Source organism: Ptychodera flava, chromosome 20 (genome assembly GCF_041260155.1).
Source record: "Ptychodera flava strain L36383 chromosome 20, AS_Pfla_20210202, whole genome shotgun sequence".
Lineage (NCBI taxonomy): Eukaryota > Metazoa > Hemichordata > Enteropneusta > Ptychoderidae > Ptychodera > Ptychodera flava.
The window spans coordinates 6,540,951-6,562,360 of NC_091947.1; the positions used below are offsets into that span (position 1 = coordinate 6,540,951).

The 21,410-nt window shown below is 35.6% G+C and overlaps 1 protein-coding gene across 2 annotated transcripts in view; it reads left to right on the forward strand.

Annotated features, from left to right (window-relative positions):
• The window catches only part of LOC139119873 (exportin-7-like), a 34,470-nt gene that overhangs the window by 1,216 nt on the left and 11,844 nt on the right, over window positions 1–21,410 (forward strand). The window contains exons 2-14 of one of the 2 annotated variants that reach the window (XM_070683804.1): window positions 2,360–2,506; window positions 5,868–5,961; window positions 6,520–6,590; window positions 8,455–8,550; window positions 8,791–8,856; window positions 9,373–9,477; window positions 10,022–10,060; window positions 12,809–12,935; window positions 14,195–14,268; window positions 17,827–17,946; window positions 18,408–18,560; window positions 19,314–19,547; window positions 20,371–20,506. In XM_070683804.1, coding sequence (XP_070539905.1) covers window positions 2,360–2,506; window positions 5,868–5,961; window positions 6,520–6,590; window positions 8,455–8,550; window positions 8,791–8,856; window positions 9,373–9,477; window positions 10,022–10,060; window positions 12,809–12,935; window positions 14,195–14,268; window positions 17,827–17,946; window positions 18,408–18,560; window positions 19,314–19,547; window positions 20,371–20,506 — 1,462 coding nt within the window. The remainder of the gene's footprint in view (window positions 1–2,359; window positions 2,507–5,867; window positions 5,962–6,519; window positions 6,591–8,454; window positions 8,551–8,790; window positions 8,857–9,372; window positions 9,478–10,021; window positions 10,061–12,808; window positions 12,936–14,194; window positions 14,269–17,826; window positions 17,947–18,407; window positions 18,561–19,313; window positions 19,548–20,370; window positions 20,507–21,410) is intronic. The other variant, XM_070683805.1, reaches the window with a different exon arrangement.

The following is a 21,410-nucleotide window of genomic DNA, read 5'->3' on the forward strand; positions in this document are numbered from 1 at the left end:
GAAGAAATCATCTCTTATACCCATCCCTAACGAGTCGTGGTATTGGCAATATAAACAACACACCAACATGTAAAGAAAATTATGTAAGACTGTCAGAATAATCAAACGAGACATGTTCAGCGGACAGGAATCCAGCACGCGAGTATCAGCTTTAATGGTGTACATACCTGTAATAAGTGGGGGAATTTTTAACTGCACATATTGTTTTAGAAAGAGGGTACAGGGAATGCCAATTTACCCAACCTCCAAACAATGTAATATATATTAGATCAAAAATAACACAACAGAGTATGTAATAGTGGATGTAGGCTAATCATCTATTGTGTCTGTCATACTTGATTACAGCAGTATAAACAGCATGGCAAGGACACATAGCTTAAATTTTTCAGTTAAACCGCATTCTTTTGCACAAAGGTATCATCCAATATCTCTGCCAATTGAAATATTTTATGGTACTATTTTAACACTAGGTTTGATGCTGCCATTTGGTGTCTGCAGATGCAAAGAAAAGATTGTAGAACATCATCCGTCTCGGTGATCCCTTGTGAGAAAATACAATGTTGTTAATGAAATGGATAGACAAAAGGTGTGAAATGGTTTTGAAAAAAGTGTTGAAAAGAGATTTTGTAATATAGTAGCACGATTTGGCCATATTGAATATATAAGGTGTTTAACAGGCTATTACTTTACTTCAGCACAAGTGTGATAATCAGGTTTAATCCATTAACATTGTGATCATGATGTACCAGTAAATTTAAAGCAGTCCATTTGATCATGAATCACAGTTTTCTTGGCAGTGGACTGAATGTCAAATTCTATTCGTCATTATTCATCTAGCTGCAGAATGCGACTGTTGTCAACATTGCATGAAGTCACACAGTCATAGAATCTAAAAATGTATAGTTGGAAACAATGTTGCTTTAAGTTCCCTCGTACAGGCATGAAACTGAAAGTGCTTTCATTTTAAAGAGGCTTCTTGAACTGATGTGTGTTTTTTGGTAGGTCAACCGCTTATTTGCACTTTTCTCTGCAAATCAGGTGAACTCATCCATTCAATCATTGACAGTGGAAGACTCCACTGTCCCCTACTGTCTATAATTGCATACCATTTTCTTTTGACCAAAAACCAGTCATACAGTGGTTAAGGATTGACAATTACTATGTTTATCTACTTTACATTTTGTGGATGTCTTTGTGTTTCACTGAAAGATTCTGCTTCTTAGAAAGTGGCTGTCGATGTTTGTAGCATTGTAGAACATTTGAAATATTGCCAAATGGGTGGTTATCGTGCATTTATCCCATCTTTCCTGTTTGGACTCCCAGGTCAAATATACAGTACACTGTATAACGCTGTTGGTTGTTTCAGGTTTGTTGCTAGATATAGCTGCACATGCGACATCAGACACTACTTCTTGAAATGCCGACAAACTTTGTCAGTTTTGCATGCATGGCTGTTGTTTCTGTCTTTCAGTCATCATTGTGACACAAGCAGCCACCTACAGTTGTATTTTTGTCATTCTCCCATGCATAATTTAAAAAGCTAAAAAACACATTTATTTTTGCATACTAATGAGAGAACAATGACAATATTTGTGAACAACCCTATTCATCAGTCTGTTCTGAAATATACCAGTAACCCCTGATAAGATTGACAATAACATCAACTAATCTTTAAATCAATAAAAGGTTGTTCATGACTGTCTCAGTTAAATCTCAAAAGTCTTATCTCAAGACTTTTCTGGCGTTTCATTGAGTTGATGTTCTCAATCCATCAATTTTGTTGTAATTGAAGAATCTAACAAAAAACATGGAAGTTATATATCATTTGTTTTGTGGGAAGGTAGGATTATTTGACACAGGACTTGTGGTACTGTAGGGTAATTGTATCTTGTTCGCATAGCTAGATCACAAACAATACTTTAATGATTGTCAAAATTGGTTAAAAACAAGTGATAACCTCTTTCACTTTTGTGTCACTGAGTTGTCATAAATCTTTAAACTTACCTATCAATGCTGGTGAATGTTGAATTTTCCTGAAAAACAGAGCAGTCAATAATTCTGTATGTGAAATTTTTAGCTGTTAGTGGTACAGAGACTTGAGTGACACACATAAAATGAGTTGTGTTGTTTTTAAGCCGTCATTGAAATAATTTTATGAGTTCCACTATTGGGATGATCACATCATATCGTCAACTCTTCAAGGAAACAACTACTGTAGCTCAAAAAAGAAATGTTTCCCCAGTGATACTTTGTGTATGAATGTATACTTGTGTATTTGAGTATCTGGACAAGGCTTTTATTTACATGTGACGTTTCGTGTCCACCAAAATTCTCACATTTGTCATTTTCTTATCTTCAGGAGTTAGCCCAGCTTGAAGTGCTGTGCAAACAGTTGTACACAACTGCAAATCCCGGAGAGAGAAACGAAGCGGAGAAAGCACTCGTCAATTTTACAGATTCTCCAGACTGCCTGAACAGATGTCAGTTACTCCTTGAAAGAGGCAATGTAAGTGGAAAATCAGTCCAATGTAATATTAAAAAATCATTTTAAAAATCATGTTTTATTTTCAAGTATATGATGTTGTAAGACACTGATATCTCCATATTTCTATATCCATTATAAAGTGACATTATCCCCAAAATTTTTGAGGGCCTGAGAAGTGATTACTCTAAACTGTATTTTGTGACAAACAATTTCAACACACACCTCTTTTCAGATATAAAAAGAGAAAATATTCACAGGCATAAAGCAGATGATCACATGGACACCCATGAGTGTCTACTGCTTACTAAAGCATCTAGGTACCAAAGTCAATACAATTTTGCTTTTCACTGGTCGCTGTGTGTTGATCAGAAAATTGTACCATGATTTACCATGGGCTAACTGCCTGAATCATAGATATATATTACATGTGACTGTGTAAATGTTTTATATCCAACAAAGTGACAAATGATACCCATGGATCATATGGTAACACTGACAATATGCATTTCATCTCTGATGATCAACAACTCTGACATTGACCTTTCCAGTGCTGTCAGGAAATTTCAAGGCTGTCAAATATGAGTTCTTTCTCACAAACAAGAATACACTGCATTAATGAAACAGTCATCCATGAAAGCACATCTGAATACAATAGTACGGCTTAGCTACTCCCACAAACCCATGCATACACACATACATGGACATACACACATATGTTTACATGTGTACACACACACACACACACACACACCCCCTCTTATAACGCATCAATCAGGAACTACCACAACTCTACTCACCTCCATCTTCAGGCTAACAGATAGACACACTCTGCCAAGCATGTGAAAACTAATAACTCACACTTAGCCAAGCTGCAGTGGAAACTGTCTATGTGAATTTCCCACTAAATGAATTTACATCAAAATGTTGCTACCATGTGTACGTGTAGTTGATATTGAGTTTGATGAATCAATCCCTATGCAGCGTTTCAGATATCTTATATCTGAACAAAACTCAAGATCGGTAGAAATAATGGTTTAACAAATATAAAGTACAGGTTAAGACCAATACCAAGAAAGATGAGAATTTAGTTTATCATACAGATAGTGTGTGAAAAGTAAAATTACTGGCATCATATTTTGTCATGGCTGCGCTGTAGTATGAAGATGCATATAACAAAAAGTACTTGCACCAATCAAATTGACCACAAAAACTGCTGTAGAGGAATTAATGAAATTATTTGTCATCATGGAAAGAGATATAAATAATACAAACGTCAAACGCCCTGAGGACATGTCATTGTTATGCATGTCAGGTACAGGTGTTGCTATTTTGATATTGGGATATAAATGACAGTGCTGCCCTGATGAGCTGTATTTGTTGTACTTTTGCTGTGCCAGGAGGTATTGTTGAATAGGAGTATATCTATGATAAGAATCAACAGTCTCTCGTTTAAAATAACACAGGGCAGGCTTTTTTCTGTGAGTTCGCCAACCTGCAATATCACAGACATCTGACCGACTGTGAAAGCCCTATATTTGCAACAATGCAAGTGCCTGTTTGTTCATATTTGTCATATTTATCATGGTTCAGTGAAATTATGTTGTTGTTTTGCCAGCTCAAGGATATGAAATTGATGATATGGGACAAACATATTTGCTATGTTACTAATTTTAGTGCTCTCTGTGAAATTTGATTTGTGGGTAATTTTACACTTTGGCAAGTTACAAATCCCAGTTTCAAACCATTGTGTACAATTTGCTAATTGGCAAAACAAGTGTAATTATGGTACACGCCATATTTGTACAGAAATATTTCTGTTCATGGAAACCAAAAACAGTGAAATCAGAACGCTGAAGTGTTGAAGAAACCAGTTCTTATCAATGCAGAGGTATCATTGATCATTTTGAGTCTGCTGAAATGAATAAATAGAAATTCTGCATTTTGCATATCAAGCAGAGATAAATTGATTATATTATAACTATAAACACAGAATCATTGTGACATGACAATTCCATGAGCAGTCTGTGATAATAAGGATATACAATCAATGGTAGACAAAAATAATGACCTGTTTTAATATATTGACAAATAATGCTTGTTTGTACAGAAAATTGTGTTTTGGTATAATGTTTTTTAATTGCTTTCTAGGCAGGACCAACAAAAATCCTGTTCCCAGGATTTAATTATTATTTGCAAATATTGAAAGGCAAATATCCTACCCATTGCAACAGAAAAAACTGTAAATTAGAGAAATGATTGACCACTAGTTGAAAATATATTTTATCGGAGAATTCTCATAATAGTATACTGCAGAGTGGTTTGGATATGGGTCAAGCAAAATGAGGAATATTAATATTATCTAAAAGTAAAGAGGTATATATGGTTGTTCTAAATTGCCCCAAAGAGTGTTTGGTTGAGGAGACAAGATTGCATAGGCAAAGTGGTGTCTGTATCCTCATTGAAAATATAGGTTTGCATCAAGTACAACTCTCATATTATAAAAATTGATCTGAAAGAAACCTGTATTTTAAAATGACCAGTAAATGAACAAGTGTTTTGGAGAGATCAACAACAGTTAATTTACATGCTACCATCCGTGTTGTTTTCATCATGCTCACAAAGGTACTGCAGTGGTAATTGGGGTGGGTGGGGGGGGGGGGGGGTGTTCTAGATTGTACTGCGGCAAATGTTGATGTGTCTTTTCATGTTTGAATATTCCAACAGAAATCAAAAAACATGTCAGTGCATAGGTTGATGATACAGATCCCTAGCATTGGATGGACAGCTTCTGTGGACAAATTGATATGCATTTTACAAATTTAAGTTCCTTCAGATATTACACACATATTACAAACCTGCAGCATGCTCTGGTTGATTAAAAATGTGATCACTTAAATGAGAAATCTAGTCCAAACTGTTGTTTGATACAAACATTACTTGACTAAATAGTTACAGCCACTGAGGCATTTATGATACAATGTAGCTTGTGCAGAGCAATTTATAGAATAGAATGGGAGCTCAATGATTATGTACTTATATATTCAAAATAATTCATAAACAAAAAATTAATTTCAGAACTCAAGTTAATCCACTTCTAAATCATCTGTGTTGTTAATTTTTGTAGTCTACAAGGGAAATGCATGAAATATTGTGTTCAATGTACGGGTGCTGTATTAGCTGTGTTGACTTTAGAAGATTGATCTTAAAATGAAATAATGTAACACAAAGGATAAAACATAACTTTGAATAGCATATTTAGTCAGTAATGACTTATATGCCATCCATGCTCTGACTATCAGTACATGACACAGTAAAAATTCTCTGACAAATTTTTTGAGGATTATGGATAAAAAATCCTGTTTTTGTTTTTCTCCCCATGCAGTCTCCATATTCACAGCTCCTTGCTGCCTCTTCACTGACAAAACTGGTTTCTAGGAATACCGGATCATTACCACTGGAACAAAGAATAGACATACGTGAGTACAAAGTACTGTCATGTAAAGATACAAGCCCTCTGAAAACCAGACATTGTACATAAAATATGGTTGCCATATGTGGTTGTGGTTGAGTGCCTGAATACTTTGTATATGTACAAAAATACTGTGATGCAAACTCAGGCAAGGACACCCTCAAAGCAGTTTGTTGGAAATAGAATGCTGTTTTAGATTTTAAATGGTAGAAAGTCATCACTAGATAGGAAAGGAATAATTTTACATGAAACCGTCTGCTGTTTTTAAAGTGAAGTACATTCTGCAAGTGAAAGCTGCTATTCAGAGTGATTGCCTCAAACAATAGTCCATTTTCATGTACCCTTCGTGACCTTACACATCGTGGTAGTTATAGGCGGTATGACATTCAAAATTCACCATTTTAGACAAGAAAATTGCAAATGTTTGCTTTTAAATGTGGTGTGGAGTTTCTTTGTTTTTAACCAAACTGGTTGAATCATGAAAAGTACCAGGATGTAAGGGTCATGACATTGTCCAATGGCACCAATGTTTCATAATTATCATTCTATACTTTCACTCTTTCAGGTAACTATGTCTTGAACTACCTAGCAACCAGACCGAAGTTACCAACCTATGTCACACAAGCCCTGATTCAGGTATGAGTGTACTGGCATTTTGCATAAGATTCATGATGGATTTGTGAGTTTAGAAAACTATTGTGTGACCGCAAGACTACACTAATTATTTTATATAAGAGGTTATACTACCCTGTGCACGGTGCAGTGGTAAGATGTATGATATGGTCTGCAAAATTTAAAAAAAGTTGTATGCTTATATGCTGATCTTGCTGTAAAATGTTTGTTTCTTGTTTCCTTTTTAGCTACTATAGACTATAGTCTATAGAAGCTATTGGGATGGGTATCCGTCCGGCGTCCGTCGTCAGTCTGTATGTATGTATGTATGTATGTATGTATGTATGTATGTATGTCCGTTTGTGAGGCGTCCGTCCACTCAAATATCTTGAGAACTGCAGTACTTACTGATTTGATATTTGTTGTGTAGATGAAAAATATGATTTTGAGAAACTATTTTTTTTAATTTTTTGATATTGTTGAAAATAGGCAAATTAATGCCAAAAAAGGTGTTTTTGGTGAAAAATCTTCTTCGTCATAACCGCTGGTCAGACAGCTTTGTTATTTGGTATACAGGTCCCTAGGGATAACCCATCTTAGATATGTTCAAATTGTGATGAAATATGCAAATGTGTATTTTTAAGGAATTTTTTTGTCACTTTTGGTCAAAGTTTGACTTACATTTATGTAATTCTTGTACTGTATAAACCCTATCAATTCACCCAGAAAAAAATAATTAATATGATTTTAAATAATTGAATTAATTAGGAAATCATCAAAGCCAAAATAATTTTAGTGTGGAATTATCAGAAAGTTCAACTTTTTTTGACAGTTCATAGTGAATTGAGGATTAAAACATGTAAAGGCAACTTTCCTGAATCCCAACTTTGATATATTCTGAACCACCATTTATGATACCATAATAGTTTGTCATGATAGGGTGGTCAAATAAATAGAGATAGAGAAAGTTCTAATGTCCATTTATGGTTGACGTGGTAAGGATAAAATAAGATTACTTTTTGAGGATAAAAATAGAGTGGTCAATTGAAAGAGTGGTCAAAGTGATAGGATTTTTATGGTAAAGCTGGGCTGTAAGATTCCTCATGTGCTATTTATAGCAATTATGCAATCTGTGTAAACAGTGCAATGAAAGTGTAACATGATTTCTTATAATGCTTTGATGACCTTGAACTTCTTAAGTTTCAAACATTTGTCTCTTCAGTGTGCTTTCTCTGAGTACGTACAGTCTCAACTTATTCAACAGAACTCACTTACAATGTTAATCACAGATATCCACCTTCTTCATCAATACATGTGTCACAAAAGGTTATTCTCTACATAACACAGCAGAGCTCTGTCAACTGTTGAGTCGCTTGTTTTTTCAAAACCGCTTGTCAGACAGCTTTAATATTTGGTTTACATGTCCCAAGGATGACCTTAGCGAGATAATTTCATACAGTCAGGAAATACTTAATTTTGTATCCATGTCTATAGTAGCTTCAGGGACTTTGGCCCTATGTTTAAATATTATGTATTACTTAGTAACAGATAGCGTCAGTCAATATACGTTTATGCCATCAATCCAGCTGTCAAGTGCTTATTCTGCAAAAGAAACTACACAGCTGTAAATATTTAAAGTATTTCTCCAATTTTCACAACATATACAGGCACAAAGACTGATGAGATAATTATTACTCCAGGCATTTGTGTGAAATGTCATTCTATATAAAGATAAGTGTTTCTCATAATACAAATAAAATTACAAATGGATTTTCCCGTCAGTGTGAATCACATACTAATGATGAGTGTTTATCAAATGCCAAGACAAACTTCAATTCATCTGTATTAGATAAACGTTACAGTTTGTTTTCATGCTGTGCTTTTGCAGTTATTTTCCCGTATCACCAAGCTAGGATGGTTTGACTGTCAGAAGGATCAGTGGGTGTTCCGGAATGTAGTGGATGATGTCACACAGTTTCTACAGGTGAGAGGTTCAAGGTCAAGAATTATGCAAAATGTAAAAGGTAGTGATGGGCTGATCATGTTGTGCAAAGCAACAATAACTACAAGCATTGTCTTCAATAGTGCGTTGAGGTGGATATGTTGTGGTAAATGTGACTTGGAGATGTCCTATCATGTGTAAGTTTATTTGTACCTCCCATCTCCCATCTGTGATATGACTATGAAGAGATTGGCATTTCACTCACACCACTTTCATTTGCAGGGATCAGTGGAACACTGTATGATTGGTGTACAGATCCTGTCACAACTCACAGCAGAAATGAATCAGGTGAGTCGGATGATGTCCTTCTTTCAAAAATGGAAAATGACTCTTTCGATGTCACAGCTTCAAACTCCTGTTTGGATAGACATCATGGACGTAGCTAACCTTTCCTGGAATGTATTGGTGGATAACTAACACAAGTGTATCAGTGGATATTGGCAAAAGTTTCTAGTAAATTCATAAAATGTTGAGCTACCATGTAGGTAATTCACTGCCTCCCAGAACATATCCACATGTCCTTAAATAATACATAGAAACCACAAAAATCAATGTGATTTTGTAATGCTCTGGAATGATACTGCTACTGTTGACTGGTATATAAAAATACTCCTATGGTATTTAAATGAGTACATAGGTGTGTGAGAGCAACTCTTGAAACTGTAATTAGCAGTCCAATTACAAAATCATGGCCATTGTTAAAATTACTACATTTTGACCAATTTCAGTATTTATATTCCTTTTTAACTGGCCATTTCACCTTGAAAGAATGATTTTTTCTTTTATTTGCTTCATCTGCTGTAGGCGGACACAACAAGACCACTAACCAAGCACAGAAAAGTAGCATCTTCCTTTAGAGATTCTTCCTTATTTGAAATTTTCACTTTATCCTGCAATCTTCTTAGGCAGGTAAGAAATTTGGTAATTTTCTGCATATTTTCAAAGAAGAGCAAAGATTTGTCAGCTAGATTAGAAAGTGATGTAGTTACGAGTCAGTGATATATCTGAGTGACAAAAGGTCAAGTCTTGCCAGTCTTTGGTTCATTCCATTCAGCGTCTGCTTGATTTTCAAATTGTAATTTCCTTGATGATGAACATTCATTATAGCAAGCTGCAGTAAAACAAACATGACAGAGAATGCCATGAGGGTTTTTCAAAGCTCAGTTTTTGATTTCCATTGGTTTGGGGTATCACATTCACTCTGAGAAAACTGTGCCACAATGAACATTTAAACCAACTTTATACTTGATTATCTGAAGTTCCATGTTTCAATTTTATGCATTTTGATACTCACATGTATTAAATTATTCAATTCCAGTTACCCATACTATATAAAAATATTATTCCATCTGATCACAATTCACAATGACCACACACTATGTCCCTTGTGTAGCTAAAGATGTATCAATTTTTGCGAGATTGAGACTGGAAACTGTATGTTTCTTTCCCACAGGCCCAGAACAAAGCACTTGATTTCAATAATGAGAGTCAGGTGGGTACTCATTGCCCCATGTCATTTATCAATAAGGCCCCAATAGCTGTGTCTTTTGCATTTTTTCTGATAGGACGATTTGAAATCAAATGTGACTTATGTAAAAATTCTTACAAACATCTACAACAAACGCACAACTTTGATTTTAACAACTAAAACATTTATGAGTTGCAACTCAAATATGGTCACCGCACATATATGCAAAAGCACCTGAATTTAATCAATCAAATCCAGCACAGAGGATTGGAATACTGACATTTTCAAAGACAATATGGCTTAATAACAGAAATCTAGAACATTATTTTTTAAATAAAATGCAAACAGATACAGCTAATTGGGCTTTAGTATTCCATGTAGCCTATATACGGTATGTCAAATGATTTCATGAATTGCCAGAACATTGAACAGAGGTGTGTACATGATTCTACACAGGGTTTAAACACATGTTACAGTCACAAGCTATAGCTTGCAGCACTTTGTGTTTTTCTATCACAATAGCACATAGATACATACAGATCCAACAAACAGATCGATAAAAACTCAGATACAAATGCATTCTGTGATTCCTATCTGATTTGACACACAGTTATTTATAGCATAGACAGTACTGTCCATGTTTATAGCGGGATCTGGTTATCTAATTGAACTTTTTCATGGCTAGAAATAAGGATTTTTTTACCTGCAAATAAGTGATAATAATGGCACTTCAGTACAGAATTCAATGAATATCGGTAACTGATACAGACTTTTCCTCAAAACTGGTGGACTCTTAACAAACCAGATATGAACTGAATATGCTCACGTGTTTAACAACAGGTTGATTAATAGTAGAACGCTTCACAGAACAATAAGATATATGTTATCACTAATGAAGCAGGTTTTTTCAATATCGCACAGTACTCTCAGATTTTAATCACTAATTACAAAACTTTATTTAATATGCAAATGAGCTGTCAATTAACTTGACACTGTTCGATGCTTCATGGGACAATTAGATATCCATCAGATCAACATTTGTAGCACGTTTTATTTAATGCAGTATTTTTAGAGTAATGTCACTAATTACAAAGTTCATTAAATATGCAAATAATCCCTATATTAACTTGACACTGTTCAATGATTCATAGCACAATTAAATATTTATCAAATCAATATCTGAAGCACGTTTCACAAAATTTGGTGCCGTAATTTCAGAGTTACCGGTATATACCTAATTACAAAGTTTATTAAATATGCAAATGAATCCTTAATTAACTTTACACTACTAAATGCTTACAACACAGTTAGATATTTGTCAGATCAGTATATGCAGCAGTTTTCATCACATTTGATGCAGTTATTTCGGAGTTATATGACTACTTATAAAACTTCATGAAATATGCAAATGAGCTAATTATTAACTTGACACTGTTCAATGCTTTTCAGTACAATTGGATATTTATCAGATCAACCTCTGTAGCAAGTTTCATCAAATTTGACGCTGTAATTTTGGAGTAATATCACTAATTACAAACTTCATTAAATATGCAAATAAACCCTTAATTAACTTCACACAAGTCAATGCTCTACACCACAATTAGATATCTGTCGAATCAGTATCTGCAGCAGATTTCATAACATTTGGTGCAGTTATTTTGGAGTTATATCACTAATTACAAAACTTCATAAAATATGCAAATGACCTATTTGTTAACTTGACACTGCCAAATGCTTCTCAGTACAATTAGATATTTATCAAAACAATATCTGTACCCAATTTCAAAGACTTGGGTGCCGTAATTTCAGAGTTATATACCTAATTACAAAGTTCATTAAATATGCAAATGAACCCTTAATTAATTTCACACTACTGAATGCTTTAAACTACAGTTAGATATCAGCCGGATCAGTATCTGCAGCAGATTTCATCACATTTGGTGAAGTTATATCGAAGTTATATGACTAATTACAAAACTTCATAAAATATGCAAATGATCTATTTATTAACTTGACACTGTCCAATGCTTCTAAGTATAATTAGATATATATCAGATCAATATTTGTTGCAAGTATCATCAAGTTTGGTGCAGGAATTTCAGAGTTACCTCACTAATAACAAAAGTTCATTAAATATGCAAATGAGAAGGCAATTGACATGACACTCACAGTATCATCAAAATGTTCTGAGATTGTCATCTATGAAAAGTTTCATGAAATTTTGTGCAGTATTTCTTGATATATGTCTACACTGTCATTACCGTCTCCATAGGGAAACCATTGTACGGAAAAAAACGATATTGCATAACTTCATTAATATGCAAGCCACACTAACCAAAATCTAATCAGTTCTTGCAAGTAGCATATGGTACCTGTGTACCAAATCTGACTTGAATCCGTTCAGGCGTTTTTGAGTTATCGTGTAAACAGACAGACAGACAGACACACACACACACACTAACACACACACACACACACACACACACACACGGACAGACAGACAGACATCGCTATGACAATAGCCCACGTGTTTACACACGTGAGCTAAAAACCAGCCAGATGTAAGGTCATGTAGGGGTCAGAACAATGGTCTATAGTGAGAAACCTGTGAGAGATGCATTCAGTTACAAACGTACACTAACACATGCATCCATACCAACATGCAAATTTATATGAATGTATAAGCCAATAGACATAGGCGTTGTCAGAGACACATAAACAGAAGAGTTTGTCATGTACCACATCAATCAGTTTCCTTGTATTGCCTTGCAGCACGGTCTGATGACCCAGTTACTGAGACTTGCATACAACTGTTTGACCTTTGACTTCATTGGCACGTCAACAGATGAGTCATCAGATGACATCATCACAGTGCAAATACCAACAGCATGGAGGTCGGGTAAGCCCCCTCAGTTCATAACAATAATGTCCATACCTTTGAAATCCTTGAGGTTGTGGAATTTCACTGCCATTTCCGTGTGAGAAGAGAAATATATTTATAATTATTTTGACCACAATTGTAATTGCTATGCAAACATCTGGCAGTAATTTTGGTTCATTCGAAGATATTTGATTCATTAGAAGATACACTTTGGCCAAAGTGATTAAATTATTTGATTTACATCCACTCACATTGCTAGCAGGTAGGTGGGTAAGGCATAACAAAACATGAAAAATGTCACACAAAATTAATTGTCCTTTATTTAGCACCTATAGATAGGGGTTAAAGATATAACATTTTGAATTAAACTTTGGAAAACAATCTGTCTAGATATACTGCATCATGGAGAAACTATTTGAAAGCACATCTGTTGGAGATATCAGAATGATTGTAACTCTTCATTGGCATGGAGCAGTGCATGTAATATCAGATATGAGATTTGTATCTATGTAATTGATTTACTCTACAAGTAATTTACCACATCCCTGAAGATGTGCACAGTCATATCAGAGCTGCTTGAACCTTCTGTAGTGTAATAACTCAGACAGTCACTTCTGACCTCTCTCATCTTGCTCTATGTATCATACAGCCATTACTTGTGTAGTTGTCGTACCATAGATATTTTCCGTCAGGGCAGTTATTTTTTTATCAGCTGTTTGTCATTTTTTATTGTTTTTGCCTGTTCATTCAATTAAAATAATTGAAAGGATAGGAAGAAAGTTCATGAACATGACACAGAGCTCTACTTCAAGTATGATTACTGATATTGAGAGGACAGGAATTTGGTTACAGACAGTAATTAGAGTTACAAGCAGGGATTTTGCCCACCATTATCATTATTGGTTGTCTTTAATTTGATATTTTAATATGCTCATCATTGGACACAGAGTTTCTTGTCTGGGCAGAGCAACCTTATGATCTTAAATATCTTTAGGTCTTCCCCGTTCAGTTTGATTGTGTCAATTCATCAGCTTCATAGGTATAGCTTTACATGTAAATAGTTTAACCTGTTCACCCCTAATTCCTAGTAACGAGGTCCACACCTACCATTATTAAGAACAATATGTGTGGGTCAAACTATGGTGTTTAAAGGGTAATCACTATTAAGTGCAAGTGCTTTGATTGCTAGAGTTCTTAACACTTTAGCATGTAATGGTTTTAAATTATGACAATACTTGTAATAATTTCATGCGTTTTATTGTCTTTTCTTGTTTCAGCATTCCTTGATTTCAGCAATGTTCAGCTATTCTTTGATTTGTACCACTCCCTTCCTCATTCTCTATCCCCAATGGTAAGTATCATTAACACTTCAAAATCTTCTCCATCTTTAGATTTTTGTCTTTGCTTCTAACTTTCCAAGCAACTAATTGTATTGCTTAGTGGAGAAGCCATTCAAAAATGCCTTTTTTGGTCTACCACTTGTAGGTTCTCATTTTGAAGGTCATAGAGAAAGTACAAAAAATCTAATTTTTCCCCATAGAGTTAACATGGCAGCTCTTTTGGATTTCAAGTGTTGGTAAATATTGGGTCATTTGTTAATCTAGGACTAAAATTTGCACAGTGTCAGTGACCCCAGATTTTTGTTCTTGATTTTGAAACGGCATTGTTGAAAGTTTACATACGGAAAGTCTATTCCGAGACATGTACTAGCTTTATTTCTTTTATATATTCTGAATGATTGATAGAACAATGTTGAAAGGAGATACATTCACTTCCAAGTCTCATCTACCATTCCCTGTGTTCAGCATGATGTAAATTTCTCAGATTGTTTTTAGTCCCCACGGACACTGTCCGGGGGGACTTATAGGTTTGGTCATGTCCGTGTGTGCGTGCGTGCGTCCGTGCGTGCGTCCGTGCGTCCGTCCGTCCGTTCACGCAGATATCTCAGAGATGCAAAGAGCGATTTCATTCAAACTTGGTACAAGGATTACTTCATTTATCATACAGATGCACGTCGATTTGTTTTGTGATATGATCCAATATGGCCGCCAGGCGGCCATTTTATTACGATTTTTTCATGTAAAGAGCCATAACTCAGACATGTTTCAACCGATTTTATTCAAAGTTGGTACAAGGACATTAACCAATGTCATAGATATGTACATTGATTTTTTTTGTGATACGATCCAATATGGCCGCCAGGCAGCCATTTTATTACGATTTTTTCATGTAAAGAGCCATAACTCAGACATGTTTCAACCGATTTTATTCAAAGTTGGTACAAGGACATTGACCAATGTCATAGATGTGTACATTGATTTTTTTTGTGATACGATCCAATATGGCCGCCAGGCGGCCATTTTATTACGATTTTTTCATGCAAAGAGCCATAACTCAGACATGTTTCAACCGATTTTATTCAAAGTTGGTACAAGGACATTGACCAATGTCATAGATATGTACATTGATTTTTTTTGTGATACGATCCAATATGGCCGCCAGGCGGCCATTTTATTACGATTTTTTCATGTACAGAGCCATAACTCAGACATGTTTCGACCGATTTTATTCAAAGTTGGTACAAGGACATTGACCAATGTCATAGATAGGCACGTTGATTTTTTGGTGATACAATCCAATATGGCCGCCAGGCGGCCATTTTATTACGATTTTTTCATGTAAGGAGCCATAACTCAGGCATATCTCAACCCATTATTCAAAGTTGGTACAAGGACATTGACCCATGTCATACAAATGTACATCGATTTGTTTTGTGATACGATCCAATATGGCTGCCAGGCAGCCATTTTATTATGATGTTTTCATGTACAGAGCCATAATACTCAGACATGTATCAAGCGAATTTATTCAAAGTTGGTACAAGGAGATTGACTAATGTCATACATATGCATGTCAATTTGTTATGTGATACGATCCAATATGGCTGCCGTGCGGCCATTTTGTTACGATTTTTACATGTACAGAGCCATAATTCTCAGGTATATCTCAACCGATTTTATTCAAAGTTGGTACAAGGACATTAACCTATGTCATACATATGTAGGTCAATTTGCTTCATGATATGATCCAATATGGCTGCATGGCAGCCATTTTGTTACAATTTTTTCATGTCCTTAGCCACAACTTGGGCACATCTCAACTGATTTTATTCACGGATTTTATTGAAACATAGTACAAGGACATTGTTGACCTATGTCATACATATGCACATTGATTTGTTTTGTGATGCAATCCAATATGGCCGCAGTGGTGCCATTTTTTTTCTGAATTTTTCATGTCCGGAACCATAACTCAGACTAGTATCAAGCGAATTTATTCAAAGTTGGTACAAGGACATTGACTTATTTATACATATGTATGTCGATTTGTTTCACGAGATGGTCCAATATGGCCACATGGTAGCAATTTTGTTATGGTTGTTTCATGTCGAGAGCCATAACTCTGGCAAGTCTCAACTGATCTTATTCGAAGTTGGTACATTGACTTTGACTTATGTTATACATATACCGTACGTGCTGATTTTTTAAACAGTAAGATCAAATATCGCTGCATGGCTGTGATTTTGTTACATTTTCGAATGTACAGAGCCATAACTCAGACATATTCCACCAGTATCATTCAAAGTTGGTACAAGGACATTGACCTATTTCATACATATGCTCGTCAATTTGTTTCACGTCATGTAGCAGTAACATGTCAATTATTGAAGTTTCGTAAGTAGGCTGATATGTCAAGAAATACTGCATCAAATTCATGAAATTTTGTACAGATGTTAAGCTCACATTGCTTTAACATTGAAAAAGACATTTATCAGTGTCATTTTCATTAATTTTAATTGCATAAGTAATGAACTTTCCTAATTAGAGTGATATAGCCACAAATTAATACAACGTCAAATTTGATGAACCTTGATACAGATGTTGATCTCATAGTGTTGTAAATACTGCATCAAGAAATATGGTAACAGTGATAATCTGTTAAGTGTTAGGATTGTATGCAAAAGTGTTTTACAACATCTGTTGATTAATTCCTAGTTGACTCATTTTATGAACTTTAGGATGGTTGCCTACATTGGTTTTATGTTTTCATCACCATGGAACTCATTCTTGACCATTGAGCACCATCTGTATCGCAGTATTTTTATCACAGACCTAATTAATGAAGATGACTCTATCCTCTCTGAGGACATGTAATCAAAGTACCCATTAACAAGTGGGGACTATGTCATCAACGATGACTTGTTCATAACAGTATGCCAACTGAACGTTTCTCAGTTTAGAACCAATTTTCCCATATTTGCTTTGAAGATATTGTGCAAGTATTTTCTGTACTTAAAATTTCAAGAGATGAGCTGCTGTCATGATATATGTCATCGTTAAAATTTAACCCCTTTCTCCTCATAAATTGCAGTTCACAATCACCACACGGAATTTTAACAGTAGCAATAACCAAGTGAATCTATTTGACTTTGCTATTGCAAGTTGGTATTAACCTTGCAGGACAAAATGAATATAAATGACATTTTACTGGTACCAGTTCAGCAAATATTCAATATTGTGCAAATAGTACAGCATGGTATGACAGTCTAATCTGCATTTGTCAAATACAATAGACTGTCACAAAAATAACCAACCATCATACTGAACCTGTTCACCCCTAATTCTGTGTCAACTGGTCCACATTCACCATTGATAACAATGGATTTTGGCCAAACCATGGTGGGAACGGGATTAAACCAGTTTTTAATTTTTATGAATAATGATTTTCAATTTGACACCAATCGATCAAAATGTACCTTACTATCATTTGGTGAGTTTCCACCGGATCTTACTATGCTTGTGAAACTGTCTCATAGATGAATATCATAATGGTGTTTTTGTCTTCACAGGCAATTTCATGTATAGTGCAGATAGCTTCAGTAAGACGATCATTGTTTAACAATGCTGAGCGGGCCAATTTTCTTTCACATCTAGTCACTGGAGTCAAAAGAATTCTTGAAAACCCTCAGGTAAATATGAAACAATTGAGTGACAGTAACATAAAGTATGTTCAATATGTTATGTAGTTCATTGTGCCACAGCAAAACTTTGTGAAACAGGTTTGTAGGTAGACCAAGGCGACCTGTGAATCACAAACCATAGGGGAATACCCGCTGTATTCAAATCAATGTCTGGGAACTTCAGCAATGATGTATACTTTCAAAATTTTTAAAATTTACATCATAGATATAAATTTATATATACATGTATACTATTAGTTTTTATTGACAAAATAATGTGAACCTAGACAATTTTGAAAGGAAAATAGAAAAGAAGCTACAATAGCATCTGATAAAGAAATGGACAGTCAGAGATGAAGATACAAGAGAGATTGAAACTGATTATGTACAGCACAGGTTTTAGTTTGAGTTTAAATTTCAAGACAAAACAGCCTTATCCATAACTTTGTCCGTGTCCACTTTCTATGAAGGGTTTAACTGATGCAAATAACTACCATGAGTTCTGCAGACTGCTTGCTAGACTCAAATCCAACTACCAACTTGGGGAACTGGTCAAGGTTGACAACTACCCCGACGTGATCGCACTCATTGCCAAGTTCACTGTCACAAGTTTACAGGTAAATGTAAGTCTCAGAAATTTACTCCCCTTTGTAGATAAGATGGAGGGCATCCATCAGTGTGTCCATCCTTCATCATGTTGCCCTCCTGTCCATAGCGTAAGGTTGGTTATCATCTTTTCCATCAGTGTACCATTTGTTTGACTTTAGATAAAGAATTGCAATTCAGAGTTATACTTTGGACAATCAGTTAGTAAATTCATACTTCATGATAACAGACCACAGTCTTCAGTACCCAGAATATTCGGTACCAATCACATTAGTGTATAGTGTGTGGTTATACTTTCCAGAGTTTACCATGGTATTGTATTTCCTTGTCAATATCATTTATCGATAGCCTAGCAAGGTTGCCATCCAATGAGATCACAATCATCAAGAGTGTGTTCATATCACTTGAATTACAGGCAGGTTCCCATTATGAAAGTAAATTTGTTTGATGTGAAGCTACGGTAATATAATTACAGTTTACGTAGCAGTGTTGCTTTTTAATTGTCCAATTCATGTGTCATTGTTTTGCATTATGTTGTAGTCTTCATGGCTTTGGTGTCATAAATTCTGCTTTACCCAGCTACTTTTATGTAATTTGTGCAAGTTAATGTGTCAGCTGATTTCATCAAGAAAATTACTTACCAGAATTAATATTTGCGGAGCGATGTATTTGAACAAGGTGATAATGAATGAATTAATATGTTGAAAAGTTTGTCGGTAGATGCCAAACTGCGACACCTATATTGATGGATTATGTGATCTGACTTTCAGCAAATGTGGCAGTTTGCACCAAACAGTGTACACTACCTGCTGACACTTTGGCAACGAATGGTAGCCTCAGTTCCCTATGTGAAAGCCTCTGAACCTCATTTACTAGAAACCTACACACCAGAAGTCACAAAAGCCTACATTACTTCAAGACTGGAATCGGTGACAGTCGTTCTGCGGGACGGTGTGGAAGATCCACTTGATGACCAAGCAATGATCTCCCAGCAGTTAGACCAGGTCAGTTGTGTTTTTCTCACTCTCCTACCTTCTGTATCACATCAAGTTGAACATATTGAAAAATTCCCGACAGAATCTGCATCTCAATTATTGGCCTGTTCACTGACCCCTTTTGCTGTTCCAATTGCATTGGATAATCTCCCTGTTTTCAACTCCTTGTACCTTTGATGACTCTACTGATTATTCCCTGTCATTTGTCACTCTGTAAAACATGGAATTTTCCCTCAATTTCCCTTTGTCCCAGGCATGTTCCCTGTATCCAACAAGGCTTCATAGTGAAACACATAATTTGCTGGCTCCATTTCACCCATACACATACATTCCTATTACATCCTCAGACTCACAGAAACAATATCTGTGTATCTGCTGAGTGTCATTGTCTGTGAAACCTTTGCATGTCTTCCATCCTGCACAGTATTGTATAGTATCAACTGCCGAGTTTAATTTGGTTCCTTGATGGATTAGCAGTGCCCAGGGAAATGGAATAAGTGACATTGGATTTCTCTGTACCCATTATAGTGAACAGTTGTAACTCAAAAAACCCAGTTCCATTAACATTATCAAGCCTTTACTCATACACAGAAGGCAAAATAAAAGAAACTTTCCAGGACATCAACAATTACACTTATCTCTGCTGAACCAGTCTCATGTCTATATTCAGAAATTCATCATCAATTAGACTGATGTTTACAAGTAGACTTGATGAGTACAACTTTTGAGATTTGTGTTTTGCTGTGTGTAGCAGTTCCTAGGACTCTGGTAGAGTAACATTCCGTACGTAATTATGACAGAGTTCTGAGCTTCTGTACGTTCTCATTTTCAGCTGTCAACCATTGGGAGATGTGAATATGAGAAAACCTGTGCTTTGCTGATACAGCTGTTTGATCAGTCAGCTCAAGCATATCAAAAACTCGTACAGACATCTCCCAACAACACGGCAGAATTAGCTGTACAAGAAGGTATGTGTCAGATCTTTTGATTTTGAGTGAATCCACAGCATTGAGGGTACACAGTGGTAACATAAAGTCAGGTCTATTTCACCATAGAAAGATAGATCAGAAATGTATAATTTGCATATGAATAAAGCAATGTACATTGTAGTCCTTCCGGTTCCCACACCTTGTCCCTTTATCTTACGCCCTTCTCTGCTGTAAGTATTTTCAAGAAAACACATATCTGCATCATTTACTACTGAACTGTGAGAAAGGGGCACCAGAATTTATTTTGATAGCAAAATTTCAACTTTGAGTATAGTGAACAATAGTTTTTAGCTCAATCAACATCTGGTAAGGCAGGGCTCGAAATTAGGGGTAGTCCCGCATCCACAGACTACCAACTTTTCCCTGGGGCTACCAAAACCCATGAAATGGTAGCCCACACGGACTACCAAAGCCTGGGACATGAAATTACTTAGTTCGACATGATGTTGATCGCTGTGAGATGACCGACGCTGATACAGTCAACCCAGCTGGACACAGAAAGGCCAGACTATGACTTTGTCATGCAAATTGAAAGGCGACAGTGCAGTCGAATTTGCTGCGACAAACTTTCAATGAAATATCATTATCTGAACTGATGTACTTGGATGACAGGATCGGGAAATGATTGCCAATGAAAATTTGTTTTTGTTGTTATTAAATCACAATGTATCAATCACAATTAAGCACAAAATTAGAAATAGCGTCCCTAGTACTAAACCCAACGTGTCAACATGAGTATTATGAATTATTTCCGACGAAAAAAAAATCTTTATTCAAACATGGGCTACCAGACCTTGTCACTGGGCTACCAACTTCAGAAAATGGTAGCCCAATGGGACTACCAGGGGAAGAAGTTAATTTCAACCCCAGGGTAAGGTGATGT